Source organism: Leopardus geoffroyi, chromosome A2 (assembly GCF_018350155.1).
Source record: "Leopardus geoffroyi isolate Oge1 chromosome A2, O.geoffroyi_Oge1_pat1.0, whole genome shotgun sequence".
Taxonomy (NCBI): Eukaryota; Metazoa; Chordata; class Mammalia; order Carnivora; family Felidae; genus Leopardus; species Leopardus geoffroyi.
Window position 1 is genome coordinate 54,593,699 of NC_059331.1, and position 18,359 is coordinate 54,612,057.

Here is an 18,359-nt window from a genome sequence, read left to right on the forward strand (position 1 = left end):
TCTTGCTTTGAGTTCTCTCACTGCTCTATTTAAGACTGCTAAGACCCTGGTTTCAGCCATCATCATTTCTTCCCTAGATTCTACAGCAGACTCCTAACTTGCACCCTAGATTCCCTGTAGTCTATTCACATGGAAGCCAAAGTGATTCTTTAAAAAATAAGATTATAACTCTTATGCTTGAAATACCAATGGCTCCCCATCTTGTTCAATCTTTACAACGTCTATGAAGCTCTACCTGATCTGACCATCTGTGACCTCTCTGACCTCATCTCTTACTACTGTCCTGTGCTCACTCACTGGTCTCTTTGCTATTCCTTTAACATTCAGGCAGACTCTCACCCTGAGGTTACTTCATCTGCCTTGAATATTTCTCACCCCCCAGGTAGCCCACCACATGAGTAACTCCTTCATCTCAAATCTTCACTCAAATGTCACCTCCTCAATGAGGCTTACTCTTATCATCCCACTTTACACCTCCCCTCCATACAGTCTTGATCTGTTATCTCATTTTAATTTTTTTGCACAATACTTCCTCATCTCACAACATAACATGTAATTCATTTGTTGTATTTATTGTATTCAATCTCTTTCAATCAAAGTAAACTCCAAAATGGTAGAAATCTCTGACTGTTTTGTTTTCTGATGTATCCAAACTACCTAGGACACTGTCTGGTATATAGTAGGTATTTAATAAATACCGATGAATGACTGAATAAAAGCTTACTCTGTTTCAAAGATTTAGCCATGTGCATTTTCTTTTTTTTTTTTTTTTTTTTAACGTTTACTTATTTTTGAGACAAAGAGAAACAGAGCATGAATGGGGAAGGGTCAGAGAGAAAGAGGGAGACACAGAATCCAAAACAGGATCCAGGCTCTGAGCGGTCAGCACAGAGCCCGACGCAGGGCTCGAACTCACGACCATGAGATCATGACCCGAGCTGAAGTCGGACGCTCAACCGACTGAGCCACCCAGGCGCCCCAACCATGTGCATTTTCAAACTCACTAATTAGACTTCCTTTCTTGCTCCCCATATCTATTTACTACTCACTAATTCACTGAACACATAAACCAAGGACAGAAGTATTGGGCACAGGGAATTCAAATGTGAATAAGATACCTTGTCCTCAGGGCACCTGGATGGCTCAGTCAGTTAAGCGTCTGACTTCTGCTCTGGTCATGATCTCATAGTTCATGGGTTTGAGCCTGTTTGGGATTCTCTCCCTCTATCTCTCTCTCTGCCCCTCCTCCACTTGTGCCCCCCCCCCCACACACACACACTCTCTCTCTCTCTCTCTCAAAATAAAATAAATAAACTTAAGGAAAAAAAAAAAGATACCCTGCCCTCAGGTAACTCTTGTCTTCACTTCTACCATCAATTCCTTGATCTAAACTACTGTCCTCTCTCACTTGGACTGCTATGATAGCCCTCTGGCTCACCTACCTGTATTCAGTCTGAACCTACTCCAATCCATTCTATAAGCACAGTCGTATTCTCTAATCACAAAGTTGATATAGTGCTCCCCCCACACACACCTTGTTTAAATGCTTTGATGCTGCTCATCCCTCTTAAGTGGGAGAAAAACACCTTAATATTATCTGCAAACATTTGTATGAACTGCACCTATCTATCTCTCCAGCCTTATCCAGTATGCACTTGCATATGTACATACACAAGTATATATACCTGCCATTCTATCATTCATACTCAGCAAACCTCCCCGCCTTCTTAGGACCTTTGTACCTGCAGTTCAGCTATCTCAAATAAACCTCAGCTTATCCTTACGAGCTCTGTTACCTCCTCAGGAAAGCCATACACTGACTTCCTTGACTAGGTCAAATTTCTCTATGATAGACTCTAGTAACACATGTCACAGTTGAAAACTTAATTTGTTTGAATGACTGTTTAATATGCGTCCCCATCTGATTATAAACTCCATGAGAGTAAGAATCACATCTGCTTTTGCTCATCATAATATCTGCAGTGCCTAGCACATATTAGATAATATATATTTGCTGAATAAATGATTAAAACATAAACCAAAATATGGAAATATGAAAACTTTAGAGGAAGAATAAAAAGAGTGGGAAACAAATGCTAGGTTCTGTATGTGACAGGGAATGGCATGAGGTAAAGAAGTCCACATGGGCTAGAAGGCCTTGCATGCCATTTTAAGGAAATTTCTTTACTCCTCATGTAATGGTGGAGCCAGTGAAGGACTTTTAAGCAGTGGAAATGGCACCATTTGCTTTGTTTTAGATAGCCCTCACAAGCTACATGCAGCATGAAAAAAGGATTTGAAAGAGCAATGAGACAGTTGAAGGCCCAAACCAGGGCACTGACTTAGGAATGGACAATAGGGACAAACTTGGGGATCATGTGATTGAGGAGTAAAAGAGATCAGAATAACGCAAAGGTTGACAACGTGGGTGACTGGTAGCTCCAGAAAGTCAGATCTAGTGATTCTCAAACTCATGGGACTTATTGCACTAGAATCATCTGAGGCCTTGATTAAAAACAGGGTTTTGGAGGGGCGCCTGGGTGGCTTGGTCGGTTAAGCGTCCGACTTCAGGACTTCGGCTCAGGTCATGATCTCACGGCCCGTGAGTTCAAGCCCCGCATTGGGCTCTGTGCTGACCGCTCAGAGCCTGCAGCCTGTTTCAGATTCTGTGTCTCCCTCTGTCTCTGCCCCTCCCCTGTTCATGCTCTGTCTCTGTCTCAAAAATAAATAAATGTTGAAAAAAAAAATTAAAAACAAAAAAACACAGGGTTTTGGGGGCACCTGGGTGGCTCAGTCAGTTCAACATCCGACTTTTGGTTTCGGCTTAGGTCATGGTCTCAAAGTTTATGAGTTCAAGCCCCACATCAGGCTCTGCACTAACGTGTGGAGCCTGCTTGGGATTCTCTCTCCCCTCCACCTCTCTACCCTCCCCTGCTTTCTCTCTCTCTGAAAATACATAAAAACATTAAAAAAACAAACAAAAAAAACACATGGTTTTCTAAGCTCCATACCAGACCTTCTAAATCAGAAATTCTGAGAATAGGGCATAAAAATTGTATTTTCAACTAGTTTCCTAAGTGATTTCTTCTGCATTCATACAAGTTTGGAAACAACAGAGACAGGAAACATACTAGAAGATAAAAAGGTTTATGAGAGATTATGATGAATTTAATTTTGGAAATGATGAGTTTGAATTACCTATGCAGATAACCAACAGACAGTGAGATAACTAATTCCGAAGATCACAGGACTGGCCCAGTTGGAGACCAATATTTGGTAGAAACTGAAAGTATGACAGCATTTAAGTTCACAGAAGAGTGAAAAGAGTGGTATGGCTATGGTTAAAACTCCAAAGGACACAACATTTAAGATGCAGAGAAAAGGATTTGCTCATTATTCAAAAAATACCTTAAAATGCTATTTCTGCAGGAGATATTTGTATGCAAAATGTTGTCCTACTAGGTGTTGGGAGGGATATCAAAACTAAGATGTGGCACCTCTTGCAAGCCCTGTGGACAGTTCTAGGCCTTCTCTCAATACATCAGCCAAAACGTCAGAGGTCTTATTCAAGTCCATAAGATTCCTCGTAAGAGTGTATGTTTACTAGAAAACACTAATTTGTTTCATTCCCAAAAGTCTTTAACTTAGAGGAGATCCTCAGTCTTCATTACCCACATCAACAACCTAAAGTCCTTCTTCCTTCAAAGCTTTCCCAGATCCTCTGGACAGAATTAATTACTCCTTCCCTAAATACACATTTTTATATTGCTTGTGGCACTTATCACATTGTATCCTGTATTACATGTGGAGGCGACAGAGTATTACAGAAAGGGGACCAGCCTACAGAAATCAAAAGCTTCACTCCTTATTTACAAGTTGTGTGACTCTGAAATCATTTATGTTTCCTACTTTGTGAATTAATGACAATAAGGACCTTCATTACCATCTCATAGAATTACTAAGAAGATCAAGTGAGATACTTCATGTCAAAGTGCTTTATTAAAATTCCTAAGTTACTTTTTTCTTCTATGGGTACATATTCTCTTTCCTGCTAGTTCTAAAAATCTTAAGAGCTGGGATCAAGTGTTATGTACCTATATATCCACTACAGCATTTTTCAGAACATCTTACATGTAACAGACACTCAGAAGTTTGGTCAAATATGTTGGACAGATGATATGAAAGAAAAAAAGAGAGACAAGTTATACCCTACCTCATTCCAAAAAAGACCTGAGGCAGCTGACACGATGTTTCTTTGACCACTCTCCTAATTATCCTGCCAGTAAATGCATTTTCCTTGTTCATATCATTCCGCTTTCTGAAATAATCCTTTCTCCTACACCCACACACATCTAAATCTTATTTCTCTTACAAGACCCAAATCAAAGCGCCCACCTCCACTTCCTCCTCTAAGCTTTGTATTCACTCCAAACTAGAAGGATCTTTCATCTTCTCAACTTATCCATACCATTTATCATACAGATAACTTTTATACTGTTTGCTGTATCTCCAACTAGACTATAAGTTCACTGAGTCTAGGATCTGAAAGTTTTCAAATCCTCGGGAGAACTTTAAAGGTGAATAGTAGGTGTAATAGAAAAAATCTTTAGTAGCCATTTTTAAAAATCTAAAGGATTTCAGAAAGATCTAAAATAAGACCATCTTATGTATGAAATGCTACCCTGAATTTTCATAAATTGAGTACCAATTACTGATTGTTTCTGTATTATACATACAAATGAAGCTAATATTTTAAAGTACAGAAGGAAAAAGTACATCATTTGTATCTCCCAAATACTCAGACCAATGTCCAGCACATTAAAATGGAGAGACCATCTGGTATGGTAGGTAAAAGCAGTTTTTGAATGAAATAATGCCTAGAATACAGATGTTATTAAAACATATCTAATCAAAATGTAAATGCCTGCATTTAGTATTTAAGTTCTGAAACACTCTAGTTGTGCAACATGCTGGCAGTGAAACCATGGGCATACTTAACTTCTCTATGCCTCTGCTGCTTCATGCAGAAAAAAATTGGGCTGTTTTAGAATTAATGAGAAAACTATATAATGTGTTTAAATACATTGGCTGCTACATAATAAGCACACAATGAATGTAGCTATCATTATCACCACTCCCAAATATTTCTTGATTAATAAATATTTCAGGGGTGCCTGGGTGACTTAGTTAGTTGAGTGTTTAACTCTTGATTTCGGCTCAGGTCACAATCTCACAGTTGTGGAATTGAGCCCTGCGCTGGGACACATGGAGCCTGCTTAAGATTCTCTCTCTCTCTCTCTCTCCCTCTGCACCTCTGTCCCACACTCATATGTATGCACTCTCTCTCTCAAATTAAAATTTAAAAAATAAAAATAAATATTTCATATATTCTACATAAAGGAAATTTAAATATTTTGATTTCTCTATCTCCAACTCAATATAAAAAAGTTACCATAAATTATGGTATTACAACAAAATATGTTGTAATATTACTCAATCAGTAAAAATCTAAAAAAGAATATTTATGGATATCTAAAAATGCTCAAGGTAGAATTTTAATAAAAAAGGATACAAAATTGTCCATTTAGTAAGATTCTAGTTTTATTTTTAAATGTTAATCTTAAAAGAACTAAATTTAAATGTTCTATGTATTTTGCATATTTAAGTAAGTAGTATATAGAGAAAACATGCCAAAATATTCGCAATACTTATTTTTGTTTTTTCCTTCTTTTATTCTGTATGTTCAATGTTTTCTACATTAAGCATGCTTCTTTCAAATTCAAAACATTTAACTTTGTAACTTTCAAATCACAAAGCACTTACAGAAAAAAACTGCTTTTGTGAATTTGAAGATGACCCTTTAAATGATGTAACTGCAGGACACTGGATATGTCAACAAAATTTTTATGTGGGAAAAAGACAGACACTGGTAAATCCAAAAGGGAAGGGAACAAGAACCTTTGTGTTCAACATGTCATGATTGTTCCAACCAGGTCTCATTTCCATCATTAGGTCAAAGCCATGCTTTGTACATATTAGGCACAAATAAATACCTGCCAAATCTGGATTTAAAAAAGGAATCTAGCCTAAAGGCCAAGAACCTACTTTTAAAACTAGACTTGTTAAGTGGCAGATGGCTAAGGCAGAAGCAGCTGGCTTTCAAAACACAATGGCTACATTGGAAAATCAACTCAACATTTGTCTTAGGGTTATGTTTGTACATGCATACGTGTACATGCAAGTCTGTAATAATGCTGTTAACTTAAATGGGACACAGATATCAATGTACGCAAACAATTACCACCAGTATTAAAACACTTCATCCTCAACACAAAAATAGAGGCACCCATATTTGGAATTTGAAACAATCTCTCATACTAAGATACAATAAAATAGAAGCTCTCCAAACTAATTTCCACTTAATTAACCAACTTGCCATATCATTCTCAAACTTCATTTTCTCTGAAAGACATGCAGATTTTATCCTCACAGGATAATCAGTGTTCATGGCTGGTACACTATGGTACACTCCCATATACACTTAAGCTCCTACATCAGTTTGTTAAGTTATATTCATTTATAACTAAATAATTTAATTAAATACTACATAAACCAATCAGATGAGCATAAAAGGGTTTGTTATTTCTATGAAAACACAGGTGCTTTGGAAAGACTCAAGAAAAGCACATTGCTTTTTTAAAAATGAATTTAAGGGGCGCCTGAGTGGCTCAGTCGGTTGGGCGGCCGACTTCGGCTCAGGTCATGATCTCACGGTCCGTGAGTTCGAGCCCCGCATGGGGCTCTGTGCTGACAGCTCACAGCCTGGAGCCTGTTTCGGATTCTGTGTCTCCCTCTCTGACCCTCCCCCGTTCATGCTCTGTCTCTCTCTGTCTCAAAAATAAATAAACGTTAAAAAAAAAAAAAAAAGAATTTAAAGTGGGCAAAGCCTTTCAAGAGATTAAAATCTAACAGGCTGTCCCACACTGCTTCACAAGTGTCACCAGGTTATCACTCCACTTTATAAAAACTTAAAAACTAGAAATTATAATCCATGCAATGAGTGCAAGAAAGGTACAAAAGTCCAATCAGTAGGTTTATATTTTAAAATTTTAAGGTCTTGGTTTTAAGTTAAAGTGAAATATTCAAAATACATACATACCATTTTTTGATAATAAAAACTTCAACTGACTTTTGATTAAGTGACAAACTATTATATTGGCTAATATAATATAAACCCAATTATATTGGCTAAGAAGGTAAGTAGAGTACTTTAGGTTCCAGCAATTTGTTGTTCACAAAGAGAATGTAGCCTAAACTTCTAAGAAGCAAATAAAAATCTAGTCAAATTTTATAAATCACAACTAATGTTACTGCATTCTGATTTTACACATGAATAACATGAGCTTTATCTCCCAGACTGGTGATTATAAATAAAATTATTAAAACTATAAGAAGTCCATTCTTCAGCAAGTGTTAACTAAGCAAATAGCAAACTGTCTGAATGAATGATTATTCTGCTAATTCTGAAGAATTGTCAGATCACTTAAATGTCTAGAAATAATTAACATCAATTTTTAGAAATAATCTTCTTTTTAAAATCATCAGCCAATCTTTACCAACTGCATAAAAAATAAATATTACCAATCTTTTCATGCCATTAGAGAAATACAAATTAAAAACCCCAATGCAATACCACTCACAAACTAGAATGGCTAAATTTAAAAATGATGACAACACCAAATATTGATGAGGATGTGAAGAAACTAAAATTTTCATACACTGCTGACAGAAATGCAAAATGGCACAGTCACTTTGTAAGTTAAACATGCATCGTGATAAATATATACGTGGTCTTCATTTCAGGTTCCTGGCACAGAGCTCCTGAAACTCTTGGATTTCTGGAGTGTGTGCTAATTGGATGACTAGTAGCCCCAGGATAGCTTTAGGATAGATGTAGAGTGCCAGAAAGACCAAGGCTCAATTAGAGGAGTGGAACTTTCATCCCCACCTCTCAACCTCCTGGAAAGGGAGAAGTTTTGGAAATGAGGTAATCACCAATGGCCAGTGATTTAACCAACTGTACATGCATAATGAAGCTGCCACAAAACTCCCTAAATGACATGGTTCAGAGAGCTTCCACGTTGGTGGACACTATGTGTTGGGAGGGTGGTGTACCTAGAGAGACACGAAAGCTGTGAATCACCAAACCTCCCCATCTACCTTGCCCTAGGCAGCTGTTGTACTTTGGTGGTCCTGAATTGTATCCTTTATAATAAACCAATAAATGTAAGTAAAGTGCCTTTCTGGGTTCTGTGAGCCATTCTAGTAAATAACCAAACCTGAACAGGGAGTTGTAGAATAAATAGTTGGTTGGTCAGAAGCACAGGTGGGAACCTGAGACTTCCAACTGACATTTGAAGTGGAACCAAGTCCTTTAACAGTGAGATCTACATTAACTCTAACGAGTTACTGTCAGAATTTAATTGAATTGTAGGACACCCAGTTGGTGTCAGAACTGGTTGTCAGCGTGGGGAAAAAAAAAACATACATTGGGCATCAGAAGTGTTTTTGAGTTAAAACAAGACAGACGCATTTACCATATGAATCAGAGAAATGAAAACATTAAGCCCTACATACAAAAGTTTATAGTAGTTTTATTAATAATAGCGAGAAAATGGAAATAATCCAAATGTCCATCAACCAGGGAACAAATAAACAAATAGATACACATCAGAATACTACTCAGCAAGGAAAAGGAATGATGCAACAACTAATTCTCCAAAGCAGTATGCTAAATGAAAGAAGCCAAACACAAAAGACTACATACTGTATAATACCACTTATAATAAATTCTAGAAAAGGCAAAACAATAGTAATAGAAAGTAGATCAGTGGTAGCCAGAGGCCAAGGATTAGAGAAAATAGGACAGACTATAGCAAAGGGGCATAAGAAATCAGTGCGGGGTGATGGAAATGTTCCACATCATGACTACTGTTTTATGACCACACCTTTTTAAAACTAATCAACTGTATATTTAAAATTGGTGGGTTTTCATGGACACCTCACTGGCTCAGTCAGAAGAGTGTGCAACTCTTCATCTCAGGGTCGTGAGTTTGAGACCCACATTGGGTATAGAGATTACTTAAATAAGTAAAAACAAAACAAAACAAAACTTAAAAAAAAATAATTGGTGGGTTTTCATAAAAATCCTAGAAGGTAGTAATTTCTCTGACATCAGTGGGAGTAACATTTTTTTAAGTATGTCTCCTGAGGCAAGGGAAACAAAAGCAAAAACAAACTATTGGGACACTTCATCAAAACAAAAAACTTCTGCATAGCAAAGGAAACAATCAACAAAAAACTAAAAGACAATCTACTGAATGGGAAATGACATATCCAGTAAAGGGTTAGTATCCAAAATATCTGTAAAGAACTTATATAACTCAATACCAAAAATACAAATAATCCAATTAACAATGCAAAGACATGAACAGACATTTCTCTAAAGAAGACATATAGATGGCCAATAGACACATGGAAAGATGCTCAACATCATTCATCATCAGGGAAATGCAAATCAAAGCCACGATGAGATATCACCTCACAGCTGTCAGAATGTCTAAAATCAAAAACACTAAAGAATTGGTGAGAATGTGGAGAAAAAGGAACTCTTGTTTACTGTTGGTAGAAATACAAATTGGTGCAGCCACTGTGGAAAACAGTAGAGGTTCCTCAAGAAATTAATAATAGAACCACAACGGCATCCAGTAATTGCACTACTGGGTATTTACCCAAAGAATACAAAAAACACTAATTTGAATACATATATGCACCTGTATATTTACTGCAGCATTATTTACAATAGCCATATTATGAAAGCAATCCAAGTAACCAATGACAGATGAATGGACAAAGAAAATATGGTACATATACACAATGGAATACTATTCAGTCATTAAAAAGAACAAAATCTTGCCATTTGCAACAACATGGATTGATCTAGAGAATACAATGCTAAGTGAAATAAGTCAGAGAAAGACAAATATTGTATCATTTCATTCACACGTGGAATTTAAGAAACAAGATGAATGATTAAAGGGAAAAAAAAGGACAAACCAAAAGAACACTCATAACCATAGACAACAAACAGATGGTTACCAGAGGGGAGGTGGGTAGGGGGGGTTGAATGAAACAGATGAAGGGGATTAAGAGTACATTTATCTTGATAAGTAGTATTAATATATGGAATTGTTGAAATGACTATATTGTACACCTGAAACTAACACTATATTGTTAACTACACAGGGATTAAAATAAAACAATGAAGTAAAATCGGTGGATTTTTCTGTAAATACATGTATTAAAGAAACAATTATTAAAAATGTTCCCCCCCTGGCTCTCTATGAAGTTTTCTAAAGCAATATAAACACACACAATATGCTTTACTTACAATTTTTTTCTTTTTTTTTTTGAGAGTGGGGGAGGGTACACATGAAAGGGCAGAGGGGCATGGTGGGGTAGAGAGAGAGATCCACACCCAATGCAGGTCTCAATCTTGACCCTGAGCTAAGATCATGACCTGAGCCAAAATCAAGAGTCAGACGCTTAAGTGACTGAGCCACCCAGGCGCCCCTAATTTTTAACATAAAAGTCTATAATCACAGAATCACGAGTAAAAAAAAAAAATTTCTTAGTGTTCTCTGGTACAGATTAAGACAAATTATATAGTTGCACTGTTAGTTATTGTCAACTAGATTGTATAATCAATGACCAAATGTCCTTTTTATTTCAAAGATAACTATTATGGGGGCGCTTGGGTGGCTAAGTAGGTTAAGTGTCTGACTTGGGCTAAGGCCATGATCTCATGGTTCAGTTCATGAATTTGAGCCCCACTTCAGATTCTATGTCTCCCTCTCTCTCTGACCCTCCCCCACTCACACTCTCTCTCAAAAATAAACATTAAAAAAAAAAAAAGGTAACTATTATGCACATAAATTTATATTATTTTCCTCATTTATACCTTTAATTTTAATGATGTGAATCATTATTCTGATGATTGCTATTCTGGTGAATATGTTATTCAGACAGGCTTAACTTCTTAAAATGATCTACTGTCTATTACTCATTTGTTTCTAATGCCACATTTAGATAGAGAGGTTTAAAGGTTCTAGATTCAATATTTATATTTCCAGGCTAAATATTCAGTAAAATAAATTTGCCTGTGCCAGAAGCAGACACAGTATAAAAGTGAGACTGATTAATCATTAAAACTTAAGGAATACATAAAAATAAATCCAAAACACAGCAAGATGGTGACTTATAGGGCAGACCTGGCCCACAAATATGTTCAGTTTGGCTTCTATACTAACAGGTTAAAAATCAGGAAATGACTAAACTCATTTTCAAATTTCTCAAATCAGAAGACCTGGCAAGACTGGGCTCACAGTCCCAAATCACAACCATCAGCTAAAGCTAAGAAGACATTGCCCCTTTAGACAGGACTTGTACTCTCCACTTTGTCCTAGCCCCATAACATGACTTCACTCATTGTTACTACCTGCGTGGCTACATGTACCTAAGTTTTCAAACCTTACCAGAACTATTTCTACTATGTGCCTTAACTAAGTTATTTTCATAACACTAAGTTTTACGAAAAGAGCTCCCCCTAAATTTGTTAAGCCTAGTTCTCCCATCCAGGCAAACCTAAAAAACCTGTTTATTAAGAGTAAATTATAAGAATGCATGCACTTTATGACAGAATGCAAAATGTATACTGAATGCTGATGATGTGGCACAGTATATGAAAATTATAACCAATTTAGTATATTCCCATGCTAAGCAGACAAACCCAGATTCTAGAACTTTCTTGCCTTCATTAATGTAAGAAAGTCAATTCATGTGCAAAACCAAAACAAGAATCATCTTTGCTCCTCTACCATAAAACTGAGCCCTTAACACACAAAAGGCACATGAAAGATACTGAAGGTTTTAGCAAAAGGGTAAAATAAACAGAACATAGCAATATGTTAGGAAGCAAATGGAATATAATTATAGGGATCCATTCATTAGCTAGAATGAGTATTATTCATCCCATGTATTTAATGGGAAAAAAAACTATTTTTTACCACAACTTTGAGGTCCTTGCCATCTCTTTTTAGCTACCAAAAAGAAGTTTGGAGAGTCTTATATATAAAGAACAGTAAGTTAACAGAAAAAGGAAATCTGGCAGACTTACCCGCTCTATAGTTGCCTCATCCCCTGGCAGACATGCAGCAGCAGCAGCACAAGCTATTTCCATCATAGCAGAGCTGGTTGGAGCATCAGTTGTAGATGAAGACCTGGGTCGGCCCGACTGCATAACAGTTGCCATCTCCTGGCCAGATTTCCTGTTGATTTGGGGGCTTCCCTTTGGGGCCTCTGGCTTGCCCCGCCTACTATGTAAGCTTGTCCCTCTCTTCATCTTGGGTGGCACTCGAATCTGCTGCAGGACACGATTCAGAGCTGTGGGGTGGGTGGGGACACCATCAATCTCAGCACATGCGTTCTGGCTTTCCAGATCCATTTCAGGTTCTGGATCTGCCTGAATTTGTTGCACATCGTGTGGAGACACTGATGACCTCCTGCGCTGGTGCTGGAAGAGATGCTTCAAGCCTTGGCCAATCACATTAATGTTCTCCAAAGCATTGTGGGTCATTTTAGACAGCTTCTGTTCTGATTCTGTCTGCTTTCTGGCCTCGGCATCTTGGGATTTGCCTCCAGGATCAGGGTCCTCATATAACTGTTCACTGCCCGAAGGCTCCATCAGTAGATTTAATATGCTTATTTGCAAACTCAAAAAATTTTAAACACACCAAGACTGTCAAATTAGGTAGGCATTTGCTTCAACAGTAACTACACATGCAGCTGTGAGACGGAGGCTTCATGCCTATCTAATGCTTAAAAAAAAAAAGAAGAAGAAAAGCAAAGAAAGAAAGAAAAGAGCATCTTATTATAAGTCCATGCAGAATTTCCAGTGTTAAAGAAAAAAACATGCCACTAGCCAAACAAACAGGCAATATCATTAAGCAATCTTTAATCAAAAGATTAAAAGACAGTTTTCTAGATAATGGGTAATGATTATTTTCTAGAATAGGAAAAAAGCTAAAAATAAGTACACAGCAAATGCAAATAGCAATGTTAAAAAAAAATCCCTACAGGTTTCAACATATGAAGAACTGAATACCAGAGGAGTCATCTTGGAATGGAAACCATAATAATAGTTTACAGAACAGCCATTACTTGGGAAATCAAGAAGGAACAGACCATTCATACGTACAGTCTAGATAAGGCAATTTAATTCCTCTCAGTCACAACCACAGTTAATTGTCCATATGCTGAAACTCAGCAAAGTAAATTCAAAGAATAATAGTGAGAAGTGGACATCCCAATCTAACTGTGGATTTTAATGGAAAAGAGAAATTTCTTGTTACCAATCATATTCATCAGTCACTGGTAAACAGGGGTGTTTATTGAGAAGAAAATGGAAACAAAAATCTTGCAAGTTGAATTCCCGCTGAACACAAAGGACCATCTGGCACCATATGAGCAAATGATCCAGGCAGAATCTGTCTCTACAGAAACTAGAGCTTTGCCCTGTACCAACTATCAAGAAGAGAGCTTCAGAGTCACTCCAGAGGTGGGGAACAAGAAGCAAGACAGTTTACATTTCAAATGGACAAGTGTTGAACAGCTGGGAGTTGGTCCCCACCCCCACCCTACCCTATGAAAAAGAGATTCAAAGAAATCCCTTTCTTTGAATAGTGTCATCTCTGACAGAAGCTTCTCACATATCCACACAAATTAAAAGCAACGAAGTAACACAGTAACTGGGTAGACGGAAGAGTAGAGAAAAAGAAAGGTTAAAATGCAATCACACACCAATATTAAATGCAGGAAATTAAAAGGAAGCTGAAACTAAGAGATGTAAAGTCAGCAAAACTGCCATGGTTATGGAAATCACATGCAAAAAAAAAAAAGGAAAGGAGATGGTAGGGATGAGATTTAATGGAAAGAAACAGTACTTTTGTATTGAGGTTCTGCAAATATATAAGTTTGTATTAATGCACAGAACCTGAGGACAAAATATGATATAGGATGTTCTTTATTTCCCTATTTTCCCTCAATTTTTTGTTCAACGAGCTTTAAAACTCCCTACACTACCAAGTACTTTGAACAGCCTAAGTCACTACTAGTAAGGCCCTATGGGGGTCATGTTCTGGGGATATGGAGACTCCTTGCCACCAAGTAGCAATCTAGAAGGCATAAACTAACTGGAATGTAAGAGTTAACTGTGAACTAAAGGATACTAGAGTTCAGAGGGGTAGGAATGCAAACCCTCTAGTTTTCTTCTTGGTAACTACTCTCAGAAGGAAGACCTTCTTACCGTGTATATGGCACTGTCATTGTGGCTCTGCTGTCCATATTCTTTCATACTTATTTACTCATCTCCTGACCTCTTCATGACTCAGAGGCATAAACATCATGACAGACTTAAAGACATTTATCTCTCACCAGTACCTGCCCACTTTCTAAATACCACAAAATTCTTTGCTCCTAAATTAGGCAAATGAGTAGCAGTCATGAGAACAGGAAATTTCACTGCTTTTTGCTTAAGCTCTTTGTGGTCATGCTGAAATCCTGCCATACCACCGGGGCCTCTTGCCCTTTTCCTGATTGCACATTGCTTTTGTTTTTCCTCTTCCCATTGAGGGAGCTCAGAATGAAACCCTTAATCCTCATTAGTTAATGACTGTCTTGGCCTTTACTGGAGTTTTCTGGGGCTCCTTGAGGGCAAAAATATTGCCAATATTGCCAGTAGTACATATATTTAATTATACTCACCTTCACTCATGAGTTTGTGGAGCATACTAATAGTTATTGAATTATTTCCACCCCACAAAGCATTGAGCCCCTCAGAGAAGAAGGGCTATGTAACCAAGATACTCCAGTAACTAATCTGGGGAATTGAGACCCTGAGAAGATGGGAAGATGTGAAAGCAGCAGACTAATAAGGTAGTAATTTACCTTTCTCCTTATTTGTATTCCATTAGCTAAATAATACAACTGATTTTTTTGTTGTATCTGGAAGCAAAAGATAGAAGTTTCTCCCATGAGAGTAAAAGATACCACAATAAAGGAATGGTGCCAAAGTTAGCTGGAAAACCAAATAAATAACGTACTTTACTTGTCCTATATATAAAGATGTTACCTGTAAACCTGTTTCTTTGGGCAGTGTTATAAGCTAATCAAATGGCCATCTGATAATTAAAAAAAAAAAGGGGGGGAAACATAATACATTTTTAACATAACTTCATTTGAGATTTCACTAGCATCTGTACATCATCTTTATTTTCAAACAACTGGAAATGATGACTGATTACAAATAAAAAAATAACAGCATTCCTAAGAAAACCTAGAAACAGAGTGTCAATTTCCAAGCCAAAGCTTGCACAGACTATCTATACAGCTGCAAAGGTTATATACTACAACAGTAATAAATTCTGGGATTTCTAAAAGCAAGACATACCTTAATCATACTAAGCAGAGGCCTATTTAGCATGGAACCCTAAAAAACCAAAATTAAGCTTTAAACATCAAGTTCTAATATAAGAATTTTTAAAAACAACCTGTTGCACTGACACTGCTGTGATAACAATACAAACAAAAAATATGGTCAAAATTTTGAAGCTTATTAAAATTTTCTGTAGGTCAACAGAAAATCTTTAAGGCTACCTTTTGATATACACCAAATATGATGGAAGGTCAAATACTGTGTCCAAAATACCAAAGACAGTGATGGTATACTGCTGACAGTAAGAATGCAAGCACTAAACAAATTCAATAATGTCAAAATTTTTTAGGACTCCCTTACTTTCTCCTTTAAGACAGCAAATTCAAATGAGTAACCCTGCTCAGTTTATAAAACTCTCCAAACAATATACTGAGATGCCTGGTTTAACACAAGTTCAATCATAAAGTATCATAAGATAGAAATGTTGGCTTCACTTTTATTCACTCAGCTTCTCTGAAAAGTAAAGTTTTTATAAGTAAACCAGAAGAAGTAAAGAAAGAGAAAAGGGAGTAGAAGGATGTAAGGAAAAAGAGGGGAAAGAATACAAAGTAAGGAAAAGAGAAGGAAAAGGTAGCTATCTACAGACCAGGTATTTCAGAGAACTTTGTTAAATTCTCCGAAATTTTAACAGTTTTTCTAGAAAGACATAATACACCATTACTTCACATTCAAGAAACAATCTACTCTGAATTAAAATCAGAAATAAGTTTAAAAGTTATGTTTTAAAACTCTGGCAAATGTTTAGGAGGGTGCTCTGGAAAACCATTCAAATTATATATAAATATCTTTATTTCTTTTTTTCTTTACTTTTTTTTCCTTTTCTGATAGATATGGTGACCAAAGCTTTTTGGCTTGGCTATCAACCAAGTTATTTCACTAACCATAAAGAGTTGTATACTTGCCTTTATCACTCTTCTTCAAGCACTTCTAAGGTGTACAGGAATCCTTTCAGGAAAAGCTGAAAGTGAACATTAAGAATTACAAAGTGAAAAACTTAAATGGGTAGCTTATCTATTACATATACACAGAAAAAAACTGAGTTTATATGTTTATGTTAATATTTATCTTTCACTGGTAGGAGTAGGGTAATTTTTTCTAATATTTTTCAGTGTCTTCTAATTTTTCACAAATGTTATGAAGAAAAATTATAATCAACAAAGAAGATATTTTTGAAAAAAGTGCTAACTTGTTAGTACTTAAGGAAGTGCACATGTAATAAATAGCAATGAATATTTTTACACTCTCATACTGAATTAGGAATGGCTATTAATTTTAAACTTGAAATGCAAAGCAAGCACATAAAGACAATTTTATAAGCAAATATTTTTTCAAGTAGTTCGCAATTCTAGATCTGTAATATTGCATTCAAAGCTAACTCTTAAAAACTGTATCTACCATGTACAATTGAGAATCAAGATGCACGAAAATTGAAATTTTTGTGGAAAACGACCTTCTAACAGCCATTACCAGAGAAACTATTTAATTAAACAAGTATTGGGGGAGCATTTGTTTTATGCTCAGCATTATACAGACCAAGTGAAAGCATATTACCCTGCCCTTGAGGAACTCACAATCTGGGACGGAAAGTCAGATTCACGTACTTAAAACGAAAGGAAACTAGCACAAAACCATATTATTAAGCTAAAATGTGTGAAGAAAACTGCAATTAATATTAGAAGATCAGTTAAGAACAGATTTGTTCAGGAAAGCTTCATGAAACTTTTAACTGAGCTTTGAAGGATGAGAAAATGGATGAATAAGCAGGAAGATATGGACCAAGATTTCCATCCAGAAGAGCAGTAAACACAATATGTTTGGGGGCCAGTAAAGATGCTAGATGACTCTACTGGTCTATATACATTCCTAAGGCAAATGAAGAATGGGGTGGCTCGTGGGTAGATGTGAGAGAGGACTTCCTATCACATAGTCTTTTGTACCTTTTGAATTCTGTGCCTTATGACTATTATTACATATTGAAAAATAAACATATTTTTAAAAAGGAAGGAATCATATGTTTTAATCTCTGGGGTAAACATTTAAAAAGTAGTAAAATAATACATAATTATTATGATAATAGAAAGGAAATACAAATTAAAATGCCCAAATGAATGCAAAAAGGAGGGTAGATCACAGAACAAGTAGAACTTAATATAAAAGCAAAACATAAGGTGTAAATAGAAGCTCAAATATTCTAGTAACTACACTAATATAATCAAACCAAAAGACAAAAATTATTGCACTAATAAAGAACAAAACTCAACTATTATGGTGTTCACAAAAATCACTCCTAAAATAAAAAGAAAACAGTTAAAAATAGGGGCGCCTGGGTGGCTCAGTCGGTTGAGCATCAGACTTTGGCTCAGGTCATAATTTCACGGCTCGTGAGTTCAAGCCCTGCACTGGGCTCTGTGCTAACAGCTCAGAGGCTGGAGCCTGTTTTGGATTCTGTGCCTCCCCCTCTCTCTGCCCCTCCTCCGCTCCCACTCCGTCTCTGTCTCTCTCAAAAATAAACAAACATTAAAAAAAAGGCGGGGAGGCACCTGGTTGGCTCAGTTGGTTAAGTGCCTGACTCTTGGTTTCAGCTCAAGTCACAATCTCACAGTTTCATGAGTTTGAGTCCCACTTCGGTCCTGGGATTCTTTCTCCCTCCCTCCCTCCCTCTCTCTTTCTCTCTCTGCCCCTCCCCTGCTCACAGTGTCTTGGTCTCTCTCAAAAATAAATAAACTTAAAAAAAAAAAAAAAAAGAAAA

General features: G+C 36.6%; 1 protein-coding gene across 7 annotated transcripts in view; it reads right to left on the reverse strand.

The window, feature by feature from the left end:
- TMCC1 (transmembrane and coiled-coil domain family 1) overlaps nt 1–18,359 on the reverse strand; it is a 242,260-nt gene that overhangs the window by 172,180 nt on the left and 51,721 nt on the right. For 4 of the 7 annotated variants that reach the window (XM_045493899.1, XM_045493896.1, XM_045493897.1 and 1 more), the window contains exons 2-3: nt 16,513–16,568; nt 12,236–12,501 (exon numbers count right to left, since the gene is read on the reverse strand). In XM_045493899.1, the coding sequence (XP_045349855.1) occupies nt 12,236–12,460 (225 nt within the window). In that variant the 5' untranslated portion in view covers nt 12,461–12,501; nt 16,513–16,568. Of the gene's footprint in view, nt 1–12,235; nt 16,569–18,359 lie in introns of those variants that run through there. The other 3 variants (XM_045493893.1, XM_045493895.1, XM_045493894.1) reach the window with 2 other exon arrangements.